The following is a 17,181-nucleotide window of genomic DNA, read 5'->3' as shown; positions in this document are numbered from 1 at the left end:
ACTGAATTGGAGGGGTGTGGCCTGAGTACTCCCAGCAGCTGACTGGGCGGGAAGCTTCAGTCTGTTTCCCGCCTCCCAGCTGAGCAGAGCAGAGCAGAGCAAGCTGCTCCAGCTGGTCCAGGGACTACAGAAGCAGGCAAGCTCCCAGAGAGCGAGCGAACAGAGCGAGCGAACAGGGGGAGCAAACAGGAGTTGGCCAGGGGAGTTGCAGTGGTTGAAGAGACAAAGGAGACAAAGGAGACAGAGGCTAAGAGGTAAGTGGGTTGCAGGAAGCCCAGGGCGCTGCCCTTTATCCTTCTGACTGGCTGTGAGCTCACCAGGAGCTTCTGAGAGCTCCAACTGAATTGGAGGGGTGTGGCCTGAGTACTCCCAGCAGCTGACTGGGCGGGAAGCTTCAGTCTGTTTCCCGCCTCCCAGCTGAGCAGAGCAGAGCAGAGCAAGCTGCTCCAGCTGGTCCAGGGACTACAGAAGCAGGCAAGCTCCCAGAGAGCGAGCGAACAGGGGGAGCAAACAGGAGTTGGCCAGGGGAGTTCGGCACGGGAGGTCAAGGGGGAGGCCCCTAACATTTTTTTTTTTTATTTTATTTTTTTTTACTAACTTTTTTTCATTTATTTGTCTTGTAACACACACTTCCACACCAGTGGGACTCTGCTTTTAACCTCTACTGAGTAGAGGAGCAGGCACAGGCTAGTCTAGAACAATCACAAAGCTAGACACAAAAAGGGAAAAGAGGCTATGGAAGGACAAGACTCTCCAGTGGTGGTGACCTGCAAGGTGTGTGCAATGTTTGTTTTCTTGCCTGAGAACAACATGGCCTACACCTGCAACAAGTGCAAGTTGATCACGCTGCTGGAGGAAAAAGTAAGTGGACTGGAGCGGCGACTGTCAACCCTCCGGGGAATAAGAGAACACGAAGAGTTCTTGGACAGAATGGGGGAACTACAGCAGCAAAGGGCAGACCAGAAGCTTGAAGAGCAACAGCAAGATGAGGCAGTGGGAAATGCTGAGGTGAAGAAAAATGGAGTAGAGGATACTCCTTGGAAAACGGTGACAGTTAGGAGAAGAAGAACTAGACGACACTCTGCACCAGTGGAAGCGGTGGAGCTGTGGAACCGATTCCAGGTACTTGCAGATGAGACTGGAGGACAGCCTGCAGAGGAAGAATCACAGGGGAACCTGCATGAGAGTGAGCAAGAGGCTAAAGGTCAGTCAAACAGAGGCGATGAAACCCAGGCCTACAAGAAGAAGAAGAGAAGAGTGGTAGTAGTGGGAGACTCCTTGCTGCGTGGGATCGAGACCCAAGTATGTCGCGAAGACCCGTGGACTCGCCAGGTATGTTGTCTCCCGGGAGGACAGATTAGAGACGTGACTGAAAGGTTGCCTGCACTCATAAAGCCCACTGACAGGTATCCCTTTCTTCTCATCCATGTGGGAACAAATGATACCGCCAAGCGGAGCTACGAAGAGATCACGTCAGACTTTGAAGCTTTGGGAAGGAAACTCAAGAACTTTGGGGCCCAGATAGTTTTCTCATCCATCCTTCCAGTAGTTAGAAGAGGGATAGAAAGGGAACGAAAAATACTCCGGGTGAATGACTGGCTACGAAGGTGGTGCCGACGAGAGAGATTTGGATTCTGGGACCACGGGCTATACTTCCTGGAAGATGGGCTGTTGGCTAGGGATGGGTTGCACCTCACAAAGGCTGGGAAGAATGTGTTTGGCCACAGCATGAAGAACTTCATCAGGAGGGCTTTAAACTGAATCCTACGGGGAAGGGAGATGTAATGTTGGGGGTAACAATGGACGTAGGCGCATGCACTGCAATGGAGAGAACAGCGCTGATAGCGCCCAATAATAGTCTTCAGACACATGTAGGAAGAAAGCCAGACTATGAAGCACATGGTCTTCGATGTCTATATACTAATGCCCAGAGTATGGGAAACAAACAGAACGAACTTGAACTCTTAATACAGGAGGGAAATTATGACTTGATAGGTATAACTGAGACTTGGTGGGATGACTCTCATGACTGGAATACAGCAGTTGAAGGATATAACTTGTTCAAAAAGAACAGGAGGAACAGAAAGGGAGGCGGGGTTGCACTGTATGTGAAAAATACATATCTCTGCACAGAAATACAGGAGGAGGAGCTTGGTAGCCCCATCGAGAGCATCTGGGTTGAAATAAATGGAGCAAAGAATAAAAGGAACCTGGTGGTCGGAGTCTACTACCGGCCACCCAATCAAGGAGAAGCCAAGGATGAAACTTTTGAAAAGCAAATAGCCAATGTTTTAAGGAAGCATGATGTAGTAGTAATGGGGGACTTCAATTTCCCCGATATTTGTTGGGAGACAAATTCTGCAAAACATGGCCCCTCCAGGAAATTCCTGACTTGTGTGGCGGATAACTTCCTCCTACAGAAAGTAGAGGAAGGAACTAGAGGATCGGCTATCCTTGACTTGATCCTAACCAACAGAGATGACTTAGTGGATAAAGTAGCAGTTACAGGAACTCTGGGGGAAAGCGACCATGTTGTACTTGAGTTCTTGGTTCTAAGGGAAGCAAAAGCCGAGTGTACTCAAACGCGTACCCTGGATTTTAGGAAAGCTGATTTTAATAAACTCAGAACAATGATCAGTAAGGTCCCATGGCAAGCAATGCTAGCGAGAAAAGGAGTCCAAGATGGGTGGGAACTTTTAAAAAAGGAAATTCTCAAGGCACAATCACAAACAATTCCAACAAGAAGAAAAGGTGGAAGACAACAGAAGAAGCCAATGTGGCTTCACAAAAAGCTTAGGGATGACCTGAAAACAAAAAAGGACACATATAGGAAGTGGAAAGAAGGCCAAGTAACAAAGGAAGAGTACAGGCAGGTAGCACAGAATTGCAGGGATGGCGTCAGGAAGGCTAAAGCGGAGAACGAGGTGAGGTTAGCGAGGGATGCTAAAAACAACAAAAAGGCTTTCTTCAGCTACGTGCATAGTAAAAGGCAGAGGAAAGAAATGGTTGTTCAGCTATTAAATAAGGATGGCAAAATGATAACAGATGACAAAGAAAAGGCAGAGGTGCTCAATTCCTACTTTGGCTCAGTCTTCTCCCAAAAGAGGGTCTATGACCCCCCTGGCAAAGGCGAAGTACAGGCTGAAGGGGCAGGATTGCAGCTTGAGATCGACAGGCATATGGTCAAGGAACACCTCATTACTTTGAATGAGTTCAAATCTCCAGGGCCAGATGAACTGCATCCTAGAGTCATAAAGGAACTGGCAGAAGAGCTCTCAGAACCGCTGTCTATTCTCTTTGAGAAATCATGGAGGACGGGGGAAGTGCCAGATGACTGGAGGAGGGCTAACGTTGTCCCTATCTTCAAAAAGGGTAAAAAGGAGGAACCTGGGAACTACAGACCAGTCAGTCTGACATCAATCCCTGGGAAAATTCTGGAGCAGATCATAAAGCAATCCATCTGGAAGCACCTTGACAACAATGCAGTGATTACTCGAAGCCAACATGGATTTGTCAAAAACAAGTCCTGCCAGACAAATCTGATCTCATTTTTTGATCAAGTCACCTCCCTTGTAGACCGTGGGAATGCTGTAGACATCATATACCTCGACTTCAGCAAAGCTTTCGACAAAGTGCCCCATGATATCCTGATGAGCAAACTAGCTCGAAGTGGGCTAGATGAAACAACGATCATGTGGATCCACAGTTGGCTACAGAATCGGACTCAAAGAGTGCTTATCAATGGGACCTTCTCAAGCTGGGGAGAGGTAACGAGTGGGGTACCGCAGGGCTCAGTCCTGGGCCCAGTGCTCTTCAATATTTTTATTAATGACTTGGAGGAGGAGGTGCAGGGAATGCTGATCAAATTTGCAGATGACACAAAATTGGGAGGGATAGCTAATACTTTGGAAGACAGAAACAAAATTCAAAGTGATCTGGATAGACTGGAGTGCTGGGCAGAAAACAACAGAATGGCATTTAATAGGGACAAATGCCAAGTTCTGCACCTAGGAAAAAGAAACCAAATGCACAGTTACAAGATGGGGGATACGTGGCTCAACCACACTACGAGCGAGAAGGATCTTGGAATTGTCGTCGATCACAAGCTGAATATGAGCCAACAATGTGATGTGGCTGCAAAAAAGGCAAATGCTATTTTGGGCTGCATTCATAGAAGCATCGCTTCCAAATCCCGGGAAGTACTAGTTCCCCTCTACTCAGCACTGGTTAGGCCTCATCTGGAGTACTGTGTCCAGTTCTGGGCACCACACTTTAAGAAGGATGCAGACAAGCTGGAGAGGGTTCAAAGGAGGGCAACAAAGATGATCAGGGGACTGGAAACAAAGCCCTATGAAGAGAGACTGAAAGAACTGGGCATGTTTAGCCTTGAGAAGAGAAGACTGAGGGGAGATATGATAGCGCTCTTCAAGTACTTGAAAGGTTGTCACAGAGAAGAAGGCCAGGATCTCTTCTTGATTATCCCAGAGTGCAGGACACGGAATAATGGGCTCAAGTTACAGGAAGCCAGATTCCGACTGAACATCAGGAAAAACTTCCTGAGTGTCAGAGCAATACGGCAATGGAACCAATTACCTGGGGAGGTGGTGGGCTCTCCCACACTGGAGGCCTTCAAGACGAGGCTGGACAGCCATTTGTCAGGGATGCTCTGACTTGGATTCCTGCATTGAGCAGGGGGTTGGACTCGATGGCCTTGTAGGCCCCTTCCAACCCTACTATTCTATGATTCTATGATTCTCCATTATTCAGCAGATATTGGCAATTTGGTCTCTAGTTCCTCTGCCTTTTCTAAACCCAGCTTGTACATCTGGCAATTCTCATTCCATGAATTGCTGGAGTCTACCTTGCAAGATCTTGAGCATTACTTTACTGGAATGTGAAATAAGTGCCACTGTTCGATAGTTTGAACATTCTTTGGTGCTTCCCTTTTTTGGTATGGGAATATAAGTTGATATTTTCCAATCTGCTGGCCATTCTTGTGTTTTCCAAATTTGCTGGCATATGGCATGCATCACCTTGACAGCATCATCTTGCAAGATTTTAAACAGTTCAGCTGGGATACCGTCGTCTCCTGCTGCCTTGTTATTAGTAGTGCTTCTTAAGGCCCATTCAACCTCACTCTTCAGGATATCTGGCTCTAGCTCACTGACCACACCGTCAAATCTATCCCCGATATTGTTATCCTTCCTATACAGATCTTCCGTATATTCTTGCCACCTTTTCTTGATCTCTTCTGCTTCTGTTAGGTCCTTGCCATCTTTGTTTTTGATCATACCCATTTTTGCCTGGAATTTACCTCCAATGTTTCTAATTTTCTGGACGAGGTCTCTTGTCCTTCCTATTCTGTTATCTTCTTCCACTTCTGTGGATTGCTTGTTTAAAAATAATTCCTTATCTCTTCTGGCTAACCTCTGGAATTTTGCATTTAATTGGGCATATCTCCCCCTTTCACTGTTGCCTTTTGCTTTCCTTCTTTCTTGGGCTACTTCCAGCATCTCAGCAGACAGCCATCTTGCCTTCTTGGTTTTCTTTTTCTGTGGGACGTTTTTTGTTGCCGCCTCCTGAACAATGTTACGAACTTCTGTCCATAGATCTTTCAGGACCCTATCTACTAAATCTAGTCCCTTAAATCTATTCTTCACCTCTGCATATTCATTAGGAATATTAGTGAGCTCATATCCATGAGGACCTTTTGTTTGTTTGTTCAGTCGTGTCCAACTCTTCGTGACCCCATGGACCATAGCACGCCAGGCCTTCCTGTCCTGCTCTCTAACGGTTTACTCAGAAGTAAACCATGCTGTGTTTGATAGTGCTTACTTCTCATTAAATGTGTTTAGCATCGCAGCCTGAACAAATCATTTGGCTCCCTTACAAGCATGTCATTCCTCAAAGAAAGTAATCTTGAAGGGACAAATTAAATCTTTTCCTTGGAACAGAAGACAAATTAAAAAACAATTTTGGTAAAAAAAAACACTTGTTAGTTCTCTGCTACCTGAGTTGAGATCACTCACCCACCGGCTAGAAGACTGAAATTTTGATTATAGAGCTTTCCTCAAACGTTTTTTCCTCTTCTAAAGCTGGGGTTGGTGGTGCTAAATGGAACCAAGGGGCTACAGATACAAGTCTTTATCTCTTGCTACCACTGTAGCCCCCTTCATGGATCACTGCCTTGTTGTGGCGAAGGGGCTTGCGTAACTCAGTGAAACCATAAGCTATGCCGTGCAGGGCCACCCAAGACGGACAGGTCATGGCAGACAGTTCTGACAAAATGTGGTCCACTGGAGAAGGAAATGGCAACCCACTCCAGTATTCCTGCCAAGAAAACCCCATGGAACGTAGCACAAGGCTAAAAGAGATGACGCCGGAAGATGAGCCCCTCAGGTCGGAAGGTGTCCAATATGCTACTGGGGAAGAGCAGAGGGTATTTCCAAGTAGCGCCAGAAAGAGTGAAGCGGCTGGGCCAAAGCCGAAAGGACACTCAGCTGTGGATGTGTCTGGTGGTGAAAAGAAAATCCGATGCTGTAAAGAACAATATTGTTTAGGAACCTGGAATGTCAGATCAATGAATCAAGGTAAGCTGGAGGTGGTCAAACATGAGATGGCAAGATTGAACATCGACATCTTGGGAATCAGCGAACTAAAATGGACAGGCATGGGTGAATTTAATTCAGGTGACCATCATATCTACTATTGTGGTCAAGAATCCCTTAGAAGAAATGGAGTAGCACTCATAGTCAACAAAAGGGTGGGAAAAGCAGTACTGGGGTACAATCTTAAAAATGATAGAATGATCTCAGTACGAATCTAAGGCAAACCATTCAACATCACAGTAATTCAAGTCTATGCCCCAACCACTGAGGCCGAAGAAGCTGAGGTTGATCGGTTCTATGAAGACCTACAACACCTTCTAGAACTAACACCAAAAAAAGATGTCCTCTTCATCATTGGGGATTGGAATGCTAAAGTAGGAAGTCAAGAAATCACCGGGATAACAGGCAGGCATGGCCTTGGTGTACAAAATGAAGCAGGTCAAAAGCTAATAGAGTTTTGCCAAGAGAACATGCTGATCATAGCAAACACTCTTTTCCAACAGCACAAGAGGCGACTCTACACATGGACGTCACCAGATGGTCAATATCGAAATCAGATTGATTATGTCCTTTGCAGCCAAAGATGGAGAAGCTCCATACAGTCAGTAAAAACAAGACCTGGAGCTGACTGTGGCTCAGATCATGAGCTGCTTCTTGCAAAATTTCGGCTTAAATTGAAGAACGTCGGGAAAACCACTAAACCATTCAGGTATGACCTAAATCATATCCCTGATGAATATACAGCGGAGGTGAGGAATAGATTTCAGGGATTAGACCTGATAGACAGAGTGCCTGAGGAACTATGGACGGAGGTCCGTAACATTGTTCAGGAGGCAGCAACGAAATCCATCCCAAAGAAAAAGAAATGCAAGAAAGCCAAGTGGCTGTCTGATGAGGCTTTACAAGTAGCTCATGAAAGAAGGGAAGCGAAAAGCAAGGGAAAAAGGGGAGATATACCCAACTGAATGCAGAGTTCCAGAGAATAGCAAGGAGAGACAAGAAGGCCTTCTTAAATGAACAATGCAAAGAAATGGAGGAAAACAACAGAATGGGAAAGACTAGAGATCTTTTCAAGAAAATCAGAGATATCAAGGGAACATTTTGTGCAAAGACGGGCATGATAAAGGACAAAGAAGGCAGGGACCTAACAGAAGCAGATGAGATTAAGAAGAGGTGGCAAGAATACACAGAAGAACTATACAGGAAAGATCTGAATGTCCCTGATAGCCATGATAGTGCGGTCACTGAACTTGAGCCGGACATCCTAGAGAGTGAAGTCAAGTGGGCCTTAGGAAGCATTAGTAACAACAAAGCTAGCGGAGATGACAGTATTCCAGCCGAGCTATTTAAAATCCTAAAAGATGATGCTGTTAAAGTGCTGCATTCAATATGCCAACAAATCTGGAACACTCAACAGTGGCCACAAGACTGGAAAAGGTCAGTTTACATTCCAATTCCAAAGAAGGGCAACGCCAAAGAGTGTTCAAACTACCGCACAATTGCGCTCATTTCACATGCCAGCAAGGTGATGCTCAAAATCCTACAAGCTAGGCTTCAGCAGTATGCGAACCGAGAACTACCGAAAGTACAAGCTGGGTTTCGAAGAGGCAGAGGAACTAGAGACCAAATCGCCAACATTCGCTGCATCATGGAGAAAGCAAGAGAATTCCAGAAAAACGTCTATTTCTGCTTCAATGACTACGCTAAAGCCTTTGATTGTGTGGATCACAACAAACTGTGGCAAATTCTTAAAGTGATGGGAGTACCAGACCACCTTACCTGTCTCCTGAGAAACCTGTACGAGGGTCAAGAAGCAACAGTAAGAACCAGACATGGAACAACCGATTGGTTCAAAATTGGGAAAGGAGTACGACAAGGCTGCATATTGTCACCCTGCTTATTTAACTTATATGCAGAGTACATCATGAGAAATGCCGGGTTGGATGAATCAGAGGTCGGAATTAAGATTGGTGGGAGAATTATCAACAACCTCCGATATGCAGATGATACCACCCTAATGGCAGAAAGCGAAGAGGATCTAAAGAGCCTCTTGTTGAGGGTGAAAGAGGAGAGTGCAAAAGCTGGTTTGAAACTCAACATTAAAAAAACTAAGATCATGGCATCTGGCCCCATCACTTCCTGGCATATAGAAGGGGAAGAAATGGAAGCAGTGACAGATTTTACTTTCTTGGGCTCCAAGATCACCGCAGACGGTGACTGTAGCCATGAAATTAAAAGACGCTTGCTCCTTGGGAGGAAAGCTATGGCCAACCTAGACAGCATAGTAAGAAGCAGAGACATCACCTTGCCGACAAAGGTCCGTCTAATCAAAGCTATGGTTTTCCCAGTAGTAATGTATGGCTGTGACAGCTGGACTATAAGGAAGGCTGAGCGCCGAAGAATTGATGCTTTCGAACTGTGGTGCTGGAGAAGACTCTTACGAGTCCCCTGGACTGCAAGGAGGTCAAATCAGTCCATCCTAAAGGAAATCAACCCTGAGTGCTCATTGGAAGGACAGATAATGAAGCTGAAGCTCCAATATTTTGGCCACCTAATGCGAAGAGAAAACTCCCTGGAAAAGACCCTGATGCTGGGAAAGACTGAAGGCAAAAGGAGAAGGGGACGGCAGAGGATGAGATGGCTAGATAGCATCACGCATGCAATGAATATGAACTTGAGCACGCTCCGGGAGAGAGCGCAGGACAGGAAGGCCTGGCGTGCTATGGTCCATGGGGTCACGAAGAGTCGGACACGACTGAACGACTGAACAACAACAACAACAACCACTGTAGCATTAGCCCACTATCAAACTGCCACTAAAGACTTCACAGACCCTGCCAAATCTCATATCACTGCATATGTCTTGTTTGCTTTTGCTTACCTTTCAATTTGGCCACCAGGTGTCTAAATTCCTCTGTTGTATATGCTTCATCCACACCCGTGAGAGCTATTGCCCCATCAGTACCAGACCGTGGCCCATCCCATAGCTCTCTGCTTGGATCCCGCCGTGGGACAAACAACAGAGCTTTGTGGGATGGCAAGGGTTTGCCAGGCACACTCTGCAGCACTAAGATACTGTCAGGTTCCTGGAACCCACACAGATATAAAAAGTTAGTGTCCTGGTGGAAGGTGAATGGAATATCATTGCTCATGTAGTACGTGGGATTGGATAGCAGAATCACTGTGTGGTCCATTCCTTGCACCTCTTTGTGTATCTGAGCCATCAACTTGTGTCTACGGAGAGCATATTCCACTTGTGACAACCCTGGTGTTACTTCTCCTGTGAACAGAAATCAAAAGTATAATTCCTGTTTCAGAAACATCTTTTCATGCTGTTGAACCTGGTCTTTACCATCCTATGCCATGTCACTAACCTCAACTTTCCATTCTCCTGTATATTACTGTTCTTCTCAGCTGACCCTACTTTGCACCTCACTTCCTCTTTCCTGCTCATCACAATTCTTTACCCTACTCCAGTGTCTCCATATCCCCAGCATATGTCTCTGCCATATGGAGAGGAAATGTTCCATTTTAAATTAAGTAATGTATCCATTATTAACATTAATGCAAAAATGTTGTTGAACAAACTTGAATTCAAGGCATTCCAGAAGCTAAACTGACATAGTATTAATTTTTCGATAGTGAGAACAGTTGATCAGGCAGGGGGTGGCAGGAGAAGGAAAGAGGTAAACTTTAACCCATTTGAAATAATAAACTTTTATAGCTTCTGGACATTGAACAGACAACAGTAGTGCTGGTTGCTCCCTTTTAGGGCAATGTAAGAAAGGATATTTGATTCCTCAACGAAAATGCTCCAAGAAACACCAAGCTTCTAATTGAATAATAAGCTGGACTATTTTTAGTATTATAAGCTATGTACCTAATAGCTCCAAGGAAAAATTCTCTTTCTCGGAACTTCAGATTTAATCTTTCAACTACATTTTATCTGCAAAGAATGCAAGTACAGAAGACAAGGGTCTTAACAAAACTGGACTGAAGACACAAGAGCTGCTGTTTGCAAATGAGGTACTTTCTTGGTATGCTCTAAGATGACGATCCTGCACTCAGTTACTCACTCATAAATGTTGAAGTTAATGGGATTTAATACTCATATGACTGATGTGAGAACTGTACCCTTTGACTACAATCCTAAGCAAATTTACCTGGAAGTACATTCCAGTGAAAGTAATAGGACTGAATTCTAGATAAAATAGTTTAAGATCACACTTTTAGTATTTTAAGATATTATTATTAAAAACTTCAAAGTTTTGTGGCAAGAACATGTTTCTGTTGCCTATTTCATACAGATAATTTCTATTTTCAGTTTTTCTTTCTTTACAATATATAGCATTGGATCCAATGATCCCCTGAGTGGAGTTCTGCTCAGAGAAAGGACCCTCCCGGCACCTCCTAACAAAAAGGGAGAAAGCGATTCCCCCCCAGTTCCCCTTCCAGACCCTTCACTTCTGAAAATCTGTTCCAGAGGGTTGGGGGATGGCACAGGTGACTGCCAGGGAGCGGGGAATCTGCGAAAATCACCTTCCCTGCTTCCATTAGCAGGCAGCTCCACTGGATCCAAGGCCCTTCTCCGCTGGATCCAAGGCCCTTCTCAAAACCCTCAGACAAAGCACATACTACACACAAAAACCCAGGCAAAACACACACCATGCAAAAACAACCAAGCCAGCTAACACCCCACACACACACACACACACACACACACACACAGGCAAAACACAGACAGCACAGGACAACACTCCCCCATCCTTCACTTCCCAGGACATCCCCCATCATCCGTCAGCATACCTTTTTCTTTTGTTCTGGGCAGCAGGGCATGCTTCAAAACAAAACGATGGGCTGCAGCCACCGATCACACGGGGCCCAGAGACATTCTTGGAGATAAAGACGGCACCGGAGGCCAGCACTTCACTTTGTGGCCTGCCAGTCTCCCAATTAAAAAATCTAATACGTTAAAAATCAGGCGGGGCAAGGAGCCTGGCAAGCACCGAAAGAGGTGTCCATAGGCACATTGGTGCTCACGGGCACCACACTGGAGACTCCAGCACTAGATAGTTCTTTGGTCTAATCCAGAAAGACTCCTCCTTTTTAATATCATCAATATTAAATCAATATATAATCACAAACAATACATGATGCCTTATTATGAACTGCAAATGGTAAATATTATGAATAATTAAGAAACTGAAAATGTAAATAAGTAAGCATTGAACAAAATTGTATTGAAGAGAAGATACAGAGTCACTAGCAGGTTCACAATGAATTCTGGGTAACTGGCATAAAAATAACAATCAAGAAAAAATAACAATAAAAGATGACCTGGATAGTATCCAAAGAGAAAATGCTCTATCACTTGGGCCAAAAGTTTATTTGAGTAATAAACAGGTGCGAGACTGTATACTTCCAGGTCAAAAGTGTACTTAAAGCTTTCGCTTATCAATTAATGAGCAAAAATAGTGTGTAAAATATACACATCAAAACACTGGATATATAGACGTCTAGAAAAAATTATATACTCAAGTTTAATTGGCAAATTTTGCATTAAGGGTTATCTTCTCAATGGTATAATTCAAAATGGATCTTATCTAGCCTGTTGTCGGGAGCTGCTCGTTTTCAGCATGTAACTCCTCTCCTATGGGAACTGTACTGGTGGCCTATCTGCTACCGGGCCAGGTTTAAGGTTTTAGTACTAGTGTACAAAGCCCTAAAGAACTTGGGACCAGGATACCTGAGAGAGTGCCTATAATTTCCAATAACTGAAGCCCAGCTATTGTAGCTGGCAAAGTTTTTATAGTCTTCATTGACAGAACAGCTGAATTGGGAAAAGCTATAGCAGTACACATACACCATTTTTATAGTAATATAATTTTCAACTGTTTAGCTGTTTGCTGGAAAAGCAGGATAATAAAATACACAAATACCCACACAGGAAGCTTGCATTCCTATGTACACTTACTTATGAGAGACTAATTTGATTGAACTCAGTGGGGCTAACTTCCAAGTACACATGCATAAGATCAGAAAGAGGCAAATCATACCACATGAGCTAGAAATAAAGGGTGCTTGGGAAAAGGATGGCTGGTTTTGCAGAATGTGCAGTTGAACAAAACTAGAATTCAGGCATGGCTGAATAATTTCTTCCCTTTTCTAATAGGAACAAATGGTCCTAGGCCTAATTTACAAATGTGAATCAAGCAAGCACATATATTTATTTCTAGATGTTTTTACCTCAATATTCTATTCAAAGTTAATCAGAAAGTGTAACAAAGTTAAAACAGTAGTAAACTCAATATGAAAACACTCAGATAAAACAAAGAAGACCAACAGCACAGTAAGGCAGACTAAACACATCAATAAAAGGAGCAAAAGGCCCTTTGGAATAAATTATCTTCACTGCCCATCTAACAACTTGTTAAGACAAACTCAGTTTGTCTTTTGTTGAGAGGGCATTCCAAGGTCTTGGTGCCATGACAGAGAAGGTCCCATCTCTCATGTCCACCTGCCCCACCTCTGATGATGGGGGAACACATTACAGGGCCTTTGACATGGGCCTCAGCATCCAAGCAAGTTCATATGGAATGAGGTAGTTCTTATGGTAGGCAGCTACTGCTAAAAAAAATTTCAGCTGCTAAAATTTGGGGAATTACTGCTAGCCTTATCTGTAATCACCTGGCTTACATGCTATCTTTGCCCACAAAAATGCACACTGAGGGATGATGCATCTGAGGAATTTTAGAAAATGCTTCCTGAGCTGGAACATAAGACGTCATGAGTAAAACCATAAAGGATGTATAATTCACTTCCTTTCCATGTTGCTTCTTCAAAGTAACATAAAAAGAATTTGACAGTGAGAGTGAGAAAACAGTGTCTGTGGCTGCAATCCTACATAAATTTAGCTGGAAGAAAGTCTCTCTTGAATACAGTTGCTTTTATTTCTGAGCAGATATGCTTAGGACTCCACTGTAATGATCCTTACCTGGTTTGAGAAGATGTGGGTGTGTGAAAGGGCTAGGTTGACCTAGGTATCGGTTTGGAATCTTCTTCTGTTGAACAGGCTGGATGGACAATTTCCGAAAGAAACAGAACTTGCAGCCTAAAAGAAAACAGCTGCACTATGTCATGCTGAAATACTTTCCCCTTTCTAGCTATAATACACACGTCATACATCTGCCATTCTTAAGCAGTGCTCATCTCACCTTGCTTCCAAATATAAATTCCTACCTAACATTTCAGTGCCTACATGGAATAACCTAATGTCAGAAACTGGTGTTTGGCATTACGAAGGTCTGGGTTGGAGACTCAAAAGACTGCACTTTTAAATTTACAAATATGATGTTGTGGACTTTTTGCCATTCTGAAAGGACAAAACTATGCATATTTAGACATAAAAAGTCCTACAACTCCCTGGCTGGGGAATGCTGAGAGCTGTAGGACCTTTTTCTGTCTAAACATGTGTAGGCGTGCGCCATAAAACATTTTTTGTCCTCAGCATTTATTTCCATTATTAAGGGTGCAAATGGCTTGGCTGTGGCACTGATTGTGACATCACCATTTTTACAAAAAGTTACCTGGCATTCTTTAGAATATAGCTAAAATATTTACCAACAGTCTTTGAGGAACTGGAATCAGTCATTCCATAGAATGGAAAAGTTGCTTATTTTAGTGATGCTTTTAACTAATCATTCTTTCAAAATTATGCAGGGATATCTGACTAAAAGGATGGTGAGAATGGGAGTCTGTATTAGAAGCTACACTGAGAGAGAAAACAGGAATATAAGAATGCTACATTGCATTTTTAGTCGTATCAGTTTTATGAGGACACTTTCCTAACTTTTTTTTTCCTGAAAGACAAAGGCACTGCTTCTCTTCTTTGGAATTGAATAGAACTACCATCTGACACCACAACATTTTTCAGTCCAATTCTCAAAAGACTTTACCAACATAAGAATTTATTATATAAACTTGGAATTTGCTAAGCGTGCATAGAGAACCAAAAATGTATCTGGAAAAAAATCCAGTTTGTTTCATTTCATGTGCCAAAATACTACATTTGAATAAACTGTATATTGAATAAATCACAACAGTCAACAAGCTACTATGTATATTAAAATTGCAGTTATAATGCAATACAGACAAGGAGTGCAATTCAGAGAAAAGTAGCAATAACAAAGGCTGTGACCCTATACCCACTTACCTTGGAGTAAGTCTTATTGAATTCATTGGTGCTTTCCTCTGAGTAGACATGCATACAATTGCTCTGTAAGGCTACAGTCCTTATTAGAGTTAGGCACACTTAAGCCCATTCAATTAAGCTAGCTTGTGTGTGCCTAGCTCTGCATAAGATTGCAATTGTGCTGCCCAACTTGTTTAAGCTCAAGTTGTACAACTGCACTGCTACGCACACTTCCCCAGAAGCAAGCTCAATTGAATACAGTGGATACTTTCAAGTAAACATGCATGGGACTGGAGTGCATGCCCTACTGAAATTAATGGAAAATACATCTACAACTACCTGCTAGACACTTCCCAGTTTCAGTGGGAAGTCCCTAATTAATATTTTGTAATAAATCTGCTCAGGATGGCAGCAACTCCACCTCATACAATGCAGTATTTACTCAGTTCAGTAGGACTTTTTCAATTTATATACGAGTGAGATTGCAGCCAGGCAGCCTGGTCCTAGGTATGTTTGCCCAGAAGTAAATCCCACAGAATTTAATGGACCTACTGCCAAGTAAGCATGCAGAGGATTGCAACCTTTGGCTACTATCCATATACCGATTGCAGCCAGGTAGCCTGATCCTAGGCATCTTTACCCAGAAGTAAATCCCATGTATGTTTCTTACACATTTTGCAGCCTGATCTTACATATGTGTAATCAAGTGCAACTCCCACTAAATTCAATAGGCCCTACTTCCTAGAAAGGGTGTTTAGGACTGCAGCCTTAAAACCAAATCCTATGCTTGTTTCATTAGAAGTAACACTGATTTCAATAGGAATTCTCACGCAAGTGTGCATAGGATTAGTGTCATGAAAAGTTGGGCAAGCCTAAACCATTGATTTCAGTGAGGTTAGCCATACCTTATTCTGCATAAAATTATGCAACCCAAAGATTTTGGTTCTATTTTACACTGGAAAACAATTATTAAAACATACTAAAAAGTTTTAAAAATATCATCCTTCTTTACGCTTTGAGGTCAAAAGATGTGATGATGCACTTTTGTAGGTAGTGGTTTTTCCCATTTTACAAGTTTTCTGCTTTTACATTTTAGAAGGTGACATACAATAGAGTGAAAAACATGTAAGAACTCTTATTATCTTTACCATTAATTTTCTCAGCCAAAAGCCTATGATGTATATACATAAGTAGGATTAATTTATATTAATTAAAACATATTCCTTCAAAGGTTTATGTGGAAGCTTAATCTTATTATAATAATTCCCCCTTCCCCTGAAGGTCTGCAATTCACAATAAGGTAAACAGAAAACTAAGATTTTGCAACACTGAATGATATTTTTATTTGTGTGTATGACTGCACAAGTATATAGGGAATGTACAAATGGATGAGCCAAAATTTTCAAATGCAACTGCAAAATACCTTATCTGAAGGGTAGTGGAGTAGGACAAGGTATTTTAATCCTTCAAATAACCACAAGTTTGAATACATTTAAGGGCTAGTTTCACAAACCACATGAAAGACATATTACGGTGCAATCCAGCAGAGTTAAGCACTTTTCAGTCTCATTCATTTCTATGAATAAGCATTTAAGTACATACTGAAATTTTCCCATTGAAATCTATTGGTCTTAAATGAGATTAACTTTGGCTAAATCGTGACCACAATAAATTAAGGAAAACAGCAGTCTCAAAATACATGAGAAGTTCTACTATGGTATTTTGCTGTCCATCCTGACACTCAAAAGGCGCATGTTCTCTGAAAATGATGCCCCGTTTTATGACATCAGTCATAAACTTAGAAGGTGAAGTAGAAATCTTCCAGTTAAATCAATACGGCCTACAGAGCTTTTTGTGGTTCACCACAGAAATTAAAACCAGTTGCACACGACTAAGAGAGGGAACAACAGGAATCTAAAAAATCAGGCAGAGTGGAAGTGGGTGCTCAACACAAGCAGCTTCCACCCTCCCCGGGACTAAGGAAAGTCATCTTTAGAAGGAAAGGAAGCCTCTGACCTGAAAAGCTGCACATGCCCCTTACAGGCTGGATAAGCCTCTGTGCTGGGAACCACACCATGGCTGAGCCCCCTGCCTGCAAGTACAACACCCCACCGCTACAGGGCGATCTCGGAAGAAATACCAACTCCCCTCCTCCTCCTCGCCTTCACTCTCGTCCCCAAGCCCCCACTCCCTAGCATAACCAACCTCCCAGCCCACACTAAGCTCGAATAGACCTCTTGCACGTTTAGAGGACCTTGTCTGTACTGAGGCGAAGCTTAATGACATCATTACGTCCATTTCAAGCCGATAGTCTTTCGCTTCTCAGCTTTCGGAAGAGACGGGGGAGGAGCGGTTTTTTTTTAGGTGGCCAAATCAAACGCC

General features: G+C 43.1%; 1 protein-coding gene across 5 annotated transcripts in view; it reads right to left on the bottom strand.

Moving 5' to 3' along the window:
* The window catches only part of XPNPEP3 (X-prolyl aminopeptidase 3), a 51,041-nt gene extending 33,901 nt beyond the window's left edge, over positions 1-17,140 (bottom strand). For 3 of the 5 annotated variants that reach the window (XM_084809928.1, XM_084809929.1, XM_084809930.1), the window contains exons 1-3: positions 16,816-17,027; positions 13,603-13,719; positions 9,490-9,888 (exon numbers count right to left, since the gene is read on the bottom strand). In XM_084809928.1, the coding sequence (XP_084666054.1) occupies positions 9,490-9,888; positions 13,603-13,719; positions 16,816-16,876 (577 nt within the window). In that variant the 5' untranslated portion in view covers positions 16,877-17,027. Of the gene's footprint in view, positions 1-9,489; positions 9,889-11,414; positions 11,505-13,602; positions 13,720-16,815; positions 17,028-17,053 lie in introns of those variants that run through there. The other 2 variants (XM_084809931.1, XM_084809933.1) reach the window with 2 other exon arrangements.
* Between the last annotated feature and the right edge of the window lie 41 nt (positions 17,141-17,181).

This window comes from Heloderma suspectum, chromosome 7 (assembly GCF_057233095.1).
Source record: "Heloderma suspectum isolate Gila_16-S chromosome 7, 16-S_ref, whole genome shotgun sequence".
Lineage (NCBI taxonomy): Eukaryota > Metazoa > Chordata > Lepidosauria > Squamata > Helodermatidae > Heloderma > Heloderma suspectum.
This window is presented reverse-complemented; position numbering and strand designations above follow the sequence as displayed.